The sequence below is a fragment of the Ceratina calcarata genome, unplaced genomic scaffold (assembly GCF_001652005.2).
Source record: "Ceratina calcarata isolate Rehan_Ccalc_2016 unplaced genomic scaffold, ASM165200v1 scaffold551.2, whole genome shotgun sequence".
Lineage (NCBI taxonomy): Eukaryota > Metazoa > Arthropoda > Insecta > Hymenoptera > Apidae > Ceratina > Ceratina calcarata.
Window position 1 is genome coordinate 474325 of NW_017176693.1, and position 8595 is coordinate 482919.

At 37.8% G+C, this 8595-nt stretch overlaps 2 protein-coding genes across 4 annotated transcripts in view; one reads left to right on the forward strand and one right to left on the reverse strand.

Moving 5' to 3' along the window:
* dsb (scavenger receptor class B member debris buster) overlaps positions 1–3742 on the forward strand; it is a 29839-nt gene extending 26097 nt beyond the window's left edge. For all 3 annotated transcript variants that reach the window (XM_026816958.1, XM_018031392.2, XM_026816957.1), the window contains exons 5-10: positions 635–773; positions 857–1060; positions 1162–1306; positions 1377–1631; positions 2000–2118; positions 2257–3742. In XM_026816958.1, coding sequence (XP_026672759.1) covers positions 635–773; positions 857–1060; positions 1162–1306; positions 1377–1631; positions 2000–2118; positions 2257–2688 — 1294 coding nt within the window. In that variant the 3' untranslated portion in view covers positions 2689–3742. The remainder of the gene's footprint in view (positions 1–634; positions 774–856; positions 1061–1161; positions 1307–1376; positions 1632–1999; positions 2119–2256) is intronic.
* Positions 3743–4508: 766 nt separating this feature from the next.
* On the reverse strand, positions 4509–8589 carry LOC108629037 (cytoplasmic dynein 1 intermediate chain-like). The gene is made up of 7 exons (XM_018031393.2): positions 7936–8589; positions 6491–6643; positions 6242–6398; positions 5805–6177; positions 5502–5733; positions 4988–5415; positions 4509–4896 (listed from the first exon to the last, which is right to left on the reverse strand). The coding sequence occupies exons 2-7, from the start codon at positions 6612–6614 to the stop codon at positions 4738–4740; spliced, it is 1473 nt and encodes a 490-aa protein (XP_017886882.1). The 5' UTR covers positions 6615–6643; positions 7936–8589; the 3' UTR covers positions 4509–4737.
* Between the last annotated feature and the right edge of the window lie 6 nt (positions 8590–8595).

Here is an 8595-nt window from a genome sequence, read left to right on the forward strand (position 1 = left end):
CCGTTGGATCTACGGGAAAATTTCATAGGACCTTTCTTGTAGAGGACGACGAGATCTACAATTTCCATATAAAACTTTCTTACTAGCATTAATAGTTAACGAGTAATTTGCAAAAAACTGTTTCTTCGTTTTTCGTCAATAACTCGTAAACTATTAACGCTAGCAAGAAAGTTTTATATGGAAAATGTAGATCTTGTCGTCCTCTACAAGAAAGGTCGTATGCAATTTTCCCGTAGATTCAACGGTTTAGGAGTAATTAAGGAAAAATGAAATTTTTTGCCAAAAGTTCGCCGTTTCGACGCTGGGATGGTCGGATTTTGTCAACATTAATAAAATGCCAAATAATCATACGTAACTCGTTAAATATCGAAGTTAGAAGGAAAACAACTTTTATTTGAAGCATTTTTCGCAATTTTGAAGAAAAAAATTGTTCGTCAGCGTCAATACTTAATTAGATTCTATACTTTTTAGCACGTAGCTATTTATTATTAGCATTGTTCTTCCGACGTCTGATTTTTTTTTAATCATAGGAAATGCGCTTTTCTAAGGTACATAAACTTTTGGGATTGACTGTATAGCCAATACATCCTTAAATCGAATCCAGTAAACTAAGAACATATGGTTTGCCTCGTAGGGAAGACATGGAAAAAGTGAACATCGTTTTCCACGACAATGGTACCGTGAGTTATCAGCACAAGAAAATATTAAACTTTGTACCAGAATTGTCCAAAGACAAGGACCTCAGAGTAATAGTACCAAACATACCATTACTAGTGAGTAACTTTTTCTATTCAATGATATTCGACTGATATTAATTTTCGTAATCCTATAATTTTGAAAATCTTTCATTTTTCAGACACTTTCTACGCAAAGTAAGAGTCTACCTCGAATTATCACCGTAGGATTATCGATGTTCTTGAGCGGGATGAAAATGAAACCGTTTGTTCCTGTGACCGCTCAAGAACTCGTGTTCGGGTACAACGATCCGCTGGTCAGCATTGCGCATCGGTTCTTCCCGAAAACGAGACGTCCCATGAGTAAAATGGGGCTCCTCGTCGGGGTAAGTAATAATCATGTGAAGAACATTATCGGTCAGAAATGATCGATTTACTCATTTTCTTGTTTCAATCACGTTCCTCAACAATTGTACTTTGATTGCAGAGGAACGGTACGCTGAACGAAGTGTCCACGATTTTTACGGGGCACACGGATATGAGAGAGTTTGGATTAATAAATCGGTTAAACGGGCTGGACCGTCTGCAATACTGGCCAAACGCGCCTTGTAACTCTATTCGAGCTTCCGAAGGTGAGTCGTAATCGCATAGTCACCTGAACGTTCCACATTTTCATGTTCTATATAACAATTTTCGTCACAGGATCATTTTTTCCACCTCGAGACCAAACTGGCGCTGACATCATCCACGTCTGGGACAAGGATCTTTGCCGCACTTTGCCTCTGAAATATCGAGGCCCAACGGAAAAATCGGGGATTAAAGCGGACCTGTACACTCCGCCTGAAGGAGTCTTCGGTCGGCCTAAAGGAAACGCGACGGAAAACGAATGCTTCTGTTCAGACGACATGTCGACCTGTCCGTCTGACGGGCTACAGAACATCAGTCCTTGCCAATACAGTGAGTAATCGCGAGAATTTATTTCTGTTTGATTTAATTGACCAATTAAATGGAATGATAGGTTTTCATTGGAAGCATTGGTTTTATAATATTAAGAACGAGTATCATGTACTATGAATTCTATCAAGGATGAATCATTTTTTAGAACATATTAACATAAGAAACGAGTTGATAAAGAAACGAATGACTTTTTTCCCCAAGTTGTTTATTCATTGATCTTTATGAGGTACGTCTCTTTTTCAACGTAGCCAGTAAATAAATTATTAATCATTCTATCAAAAAAATTGTTAAATATTCATAATCATTGAATTTCACAAAGCTATAGCTCCTATTTCACGTAATAGCATTAGTCATTTACCCTATTTTAGGCGCGCCAGTGTACATCTCCTTTCCTCATTTCTACAAAGCGGATCCTAATTTACTGAACGCAGTCCACGGATTGAAACCAAACGTAGACATCCACGAAACGTATTTCAAGATCCAACCGGTAAGTGACAGAATTAAAACCTTGTGATTCATTTCTAATATTTCGTCTGATAATTTTCTACAGACTCTTTAGAATAAACACTGCTATTTAACGGAATACGTGAAGTAAATTCTACAGCGAGACTTGTTTGTTTCCCAGAAACTCGGCGTGCCGTTAGAAGGGAAAGTCCGCATACAGCTGAACCTAAAGGTCGAACGGCAGCCGCAAATCGGTGTCGTCTCCAGTTTTCCCGACATAATGTTTCCCATTATGTGGGTAGAGGAAGGCATCGAGGAATTAACGCCGTCCATCCGGAGATGGGTCTACCTGGCAACGACGTTCAGCGACGCCGCTGCACCTTGTACCTCGTACGGAATGATTCTAGTCGGTATAATAATCATAACGGTGGTCCTCGTGAAGGTATACAACAACGCGGTATTTACTCATGAGGCGATCGAGCTAGGCAAGCGTACCATTAGGAGAGGTTCGACGTTGCTGGTCAACGGACAGCACAAGTTGTTAATGTCGCGGGAATCGTACGTTTTGTTGAGTAACGATAACGACGCAAAGACAGATAGGATAGAGATCTAGTTCAGTCTAGTATACATGGTTATTTGTTTTTCTTGGATAGAACCTGAGAAGCGTATAGCGTCTTCAATCGTTTGATACTGTACACCAAAGCCTTTTGTTCTTCCGATTACCTGAAGAGACGACGTCGATGAGATACGTCGACTTCAATAGCACGCATTTCGGCAAACAATTCAACGATCACTTGCTTGTTTTATTATTTTTTGTATCTCTTCCTGTATCTGTGATTTCATCGTTTTTTTTTTTATTTATATCGTCGGTGTACCGCGGTACCGGAAAATGGATCGTGCTTGAATGATTGAGGTAGAAACGGGTAGAGACACGGTCCAAGAACGGAGCACGAGTGCCGCGTTCCGGACGTACGTATTTGTTTAGGTATACGATTCTAGTTGTAAGCGTTGTATATAAATTTATCTTATTGTTAGCTCAATTCATGCGCGATTACAATCTGCTGCCAAGCTGGGTATTCGTGGCTGCACAAATTGTTCGTTGGATGAGTATGTTTATGATCGTGATTTAAAGACAATTTTATACATTGTCTAAATCAACTTTAATTAATTCCGTCCAATTCGTAAAATGCTCGTTGCAAGTCATTTGGATAGATTCCCGGCTTCAGTATAACGCGTTAGATGTTAATTGAGGATAAAAAATCGGTCAGACGTTTAATCGAATTTTAATCAGGATGCGATTTTTGTTTCTCGTCATTGAGGGAATCATGAAACAAGATTAGGATCCGTGGAAATTTGAACGTTGATATTATACAATTGAAATTATGATATTCTAAGTGAAGAATGTAAAATAATATATGTTATGTATCGCAATTTTGTAACTGGTGACTAATAAAATATATTTACTCAAAATCTCGAATGTTAAATGTTGGAGAATATGTGAAAGTGTGAGGAATATAGTTTTATAAAAATCAGGTGCCAGATCAAAATGAAGAGCAGACACTTTATGTAAATGAACTTGTTGTTATCGGTCATATTTGACCTGTTAAGCGAATTTGAGAAACACACGGATTTTTCTTTTTAAATAAAATTTTATTCTCAGCATCGAAGTATTTAACTCATTCGCCTAGACAACTTTCGTTATTTCTTGCAACTTAAAAAGTACGCGTTACAAAAGACATTTGATAAATTTATATAGTACGTTTCTTTTGAATATCATTTTACGGTATGCAGAAGGTTGTAATATTAAATAGTATTTTTAATAAAAGGAAAGAAGAATTAACGCTTTAAAATATGCTTGGCTTGAGCAAAAGTACGTATTCAGACACAGCACTATGTAACAGTATCACATCGTGGATAAAGCCTAGCAGATTCATAACGAAAAATAATATTATATTTACACTGTTGGACGACGATCTCCATTCAGAAAGATTTACTACCATCATATTTTATACTATCAACTATACAATGTAAAAAAAAGAAACGAATTACGATGTTTAAATTACGTGAATGGTCCTACACGAGTACAAGTATAAATAATAATGTAGTTAATATCCTTTCCTAAATTAGAGCATTCTTAAATAGTTCTGGGAACCAGAAAGAATTTATCAAAATTAATCATGAACGAAAAATCATAAATACGACGACCAATTTAAAGAGATACAAATATTGTATTATATTTACGTTATTGAATATCGTGTGAAATTTTCTCTAGCTGCTATATCGTTTTATCGTGGCTTGTAGCGTTTATTATTTACACGCACAGATATGTGGAACACATCCTTAATGCTATATCAAGTTAAGATTAAAGTTGTATTGTTTCTATTAGACACGTTTAGAGCCGTTTCAATGCACAACGATCGTGTACGAATAAAGTACATTATTCTGCTGTTTAATCATTTTTATACACGTTAAAGGCGTTCTATAAATACTTATGAGTACATTACACTATAAATTATAGTTAGTGCAATACACTGTTACTTAGTTTCTTTTTCCTTTTTTTCTTTTTTTTTTTTTTTTAAATAATTATAGACATCTTAGATTCATTTGATTTGAAACATTAAGGTATTCAAGCCGACTTTAGTAATAATTTTTAAATAATATGTTATACCTTTATCTGAGCTAACATCGGAGGTATAGAAGTCAGGGAAGTAGGCTGCCTCAGATTAAGCTTATGCATTTCTTCGTCTGCTTTGTTGTGCTTTAGCTCTTGTTGGGTGTACAAGAATTTGTTCCATTCGTCAATTCTCGGATGCGCCAAGTGCTGTGAATCAGAAGAAACACGGCGATTATACAATAAAGTCGGAATCAATGAAAGATACACTGACGGAAAATTATTATAAAACAAAGGTTACCTCGGCAACATCGTACACCCATATCTTGCCTGTGTCGTCGCCGACGGTCACGTGTAAACCGCTCGGCGTCCAAGACACTCTGTTGAGTGCCGGGTTGCCCTTGATCGTTACACTAGCCATAGGCACTTCTGTGTCCTGATTAAGATTCCATAGATCGAGCCGTCCTGAATCGTCGACGGCAGCGAAGAGAGCCGGATGGGTCGGCGACCACGCGACGTCGTAAATGTAATCGCCGTTGTGCTCGAAAGAGTATAATGGTTTGCTCTCTTTAAGGCTCCACAGCTTGATTGTCCAATCGATGGACGAAGTTAAAAATAGGTGCGAGAAATCTATTCCGCCCTGTACAGCATGCGTGCTAATACCAGTGACCGGGCCTTGATGGCCTTCGTATGTTTCCAGCACTCCGGTCTTCGTACCATGACGACAAGCTGTTGAACGATAAATTAATTTAGATTACAGAAATTGTCTCACGCACGTTTCATCATATTTGTAGTACGCTAAATGTGATATTTACCGGAGTAAACGTTCCCTTCTTCGCTGCCGACGACAAAGTTATTAACGTCCCCGTGAGGGAATGCCAAGCAGGTGGCGGCAATCGGTTTCGACTGTTTAATGTGCAGCTCTAATGTCTCCTGCGGTTGTGACAACATCTCTAAACTCCAGGAGCACAATTTCCCGTCGGTCGATATACTTATCAAATTGTGCGCGTTTTGTGCCCCGACAACGTTTAGACAGTACACAGGATGCTGTGACAAGTTACAATTATTATTCGCACCGTGAATATACGTGAAAGCATAAAAAAATTGTCAAGACTTACTGTGTGCGCGCTTGCTGATAACGGAGTACGCTGGATTGGAGTCCTCTTTTGGATTCGATTGTCCCAGAGCACGATCTGCCCTGAATAAGTACCGCCCAAGATTAAATTCGGATGAAATCTCGCGAACGTGGTCGACATGACCGGAGATTGACAGTGGAAAATGAATTCTGGTGTTGTCTTCTTAAATTTTGTATTCCACACCAAACATACTCCGTCCGGATCATTAGGAGTGTCGTCGTTATTGTTGTACGAGGCTACGAGGAGCTCTGGGAACTGAGGCGACCAGTCCATCGATGTCACGCAACGATTGCGAGACCATCGTTCATCGAAGAACCATCGGTTCACGTATAAACGTTGATGACTCTTCTCATCCCTGCGAAAATCCCATTGGTTGAGTACGACAGAAATAAAACCTCTAAACGATTATCTTCACTCACATTCCGTCCTCGCCGTCCATAGAACCGGTGTAATCGGTATAAATGTTAACGGATTCTCCTAGTGCCCTTTCCAAAATTCTACTGGCACGATCGAGGAATCGTTGGAAGTCCTCGGAAAGTATTATCATTTGTTTCTCTTCTTCGCTGAGTTCTCGTACTAGAAATGAACGTCACATATTACCCCGTGGTCCATTTGAAATCAAACTTGATCTATATATTTTTCCCTCGTTGTTAAAGAAAGAAAACTACCTTCTACAGGTTTTTCTTTTTCCTTTTCCTGTTCGACTTGCGTGACTGCTGGTTGCACTTCCTTGACTTGCGGTAAACCGTGAGGAAGGATTCCGGGTGGAAGCTTGCTTTGGAAACCGTCCATGTGTGGGAGGCTGTTTTCTTCATCTTCGGCTTGGCCATCGTCAAATGTCAAAACTGTGGTGAATAAGCTGGTTCCGCCACAAGTATCCTAATCTCTATATATCTATCTACGTCTGACAAATGTCCTACATCGAGAATTCGAATGCTACGTTTATCCAGAAAGGAAAGTAACTACTACAGTCTCACTGCACTGTGAGATTATTCAGTCGAACTAGATACTCTACGTAAAATAATAATTGAAATAAAATGAGCCTAACGTGAAACAGAAATCGTATAAAAAAAAAATGTATAAACGTAAAAATTGTCTAGTAATTACTTGGACGCATGAAATGGAATAAATGTTAAATAAATAAACTGTGAGAACTTGAACTTGGAGGGATGCAACTCTCTTTCAGAAGCTTTTGCAAAGGCGTATTAAATAAAATGTAAGGGGGGAAAAATAACAATAGCTGACCGAAAGATGAACGATCATATGCAGCAGTGAAAAAAAAAAGGAACGAATTAAATTCACATGCATCGATATTAGTTAACGCATAACGGAAAGGTGGACTGCTTGTTGGTGGATTATGCAAGTTCAGATTTGAACTATCGTCTGAAACATTTTGTGATTGGAAATCATTCGGAACGGTATCTCTCCACCCCTCACTAAATGCAAACGCAAATGAAGTGAAGTAATGTGCCGGAAGAAGCGACGTTTAATGATTTCTCTCAAGTGCGCTTTAATTCAATCAACGAATACAAATCTTTTCTTTCCGTCAAGAATGATCGTGACAACATCAATTATTACGTGGAATTAAGAGATGCAAATAGAAAATATCGAGTGGAGATTAACGCAACTTCCCAAGTCTCATGCAGCAATAAATGTGTAACTTATTATATAAAAGAAACTGTTCAACCTAAGCCTAAGGTACTAAAACGAATACTGCTTAACGGTGAAACGAAACAAAAGTGATGATAGTGATTTATTACATTGTACTCCATTCATGCGTAGTGGAAGATGAACGAATGATTCAATGAGATCTAGTAAATGATAAGACATACGTACTGTGCATGCATAATAGACTAAGCAAAAATTTTTACAGTTACGTAAACTACTAAACAATCTGATAATTTATCAAGCAACTTTAGATCGTAAATCGACAGATTCCCTCCTTTCGGTGCATCGGTAGATGCAAGTAATTTGAATAGAAGAAAAAAAGAACTTAAACGAGCACGTTACTCTCGAATGTAATTTTTGTGAAAATGAATATGTACATTATTGTAATTCATACATGGGTGATACTGTTAGGTAGAGTGAATCGTCTCGAGAGAGGATTACCTACCTGTGAATTCGTCCTCCCATTCTAAACCAGGATTTAGATTGTACTCGTCTTGAAGGAGGGAAAAGAAAATCTCAGTCAATCACGTGTTTCATCATGTTAATTCTGTTTTTGTTTCTAAATTTCACGTCTCTCGTAGAAAATTATTGATGTATGCCAAAACAATTTTTAATCGGTCAAATAAAAATGGCTAATTACTTCTAAAAGTAGCACGCAAACTGTACATATACTACTACTGAATACTATTGAGTCATCTGAAAATGAACAGGACTTTGATCGAAAATGATCGCACTTGTACCTATGGCAATATCTATTCGTGGATCCTTATCCATTTTCATGCAAGATACATCAACAATTAGCTAGAAAGATTGAAATAGTAATATCGAATCGAAAATGGTAATATTAATTATAATAAATACGTCTATAAAACATGCAAACAGAGTATATACCCTATTAACGTTGTTACGTTCGATAACGAGATTTTGTTCTCTAAAGGGATCGGTAAATTTTTCACGAACCATGTAGGTCTACAATTTTATATTAATTTACGTGTAAATATTCTATCGAGCTATGATCCCCTTAGGTTTTTAACTCAATTACAGATATCTTAATAGTTTTTATTCGTCTATCGGTCTGATCACGATTTATCCAAGGGAATAGTAA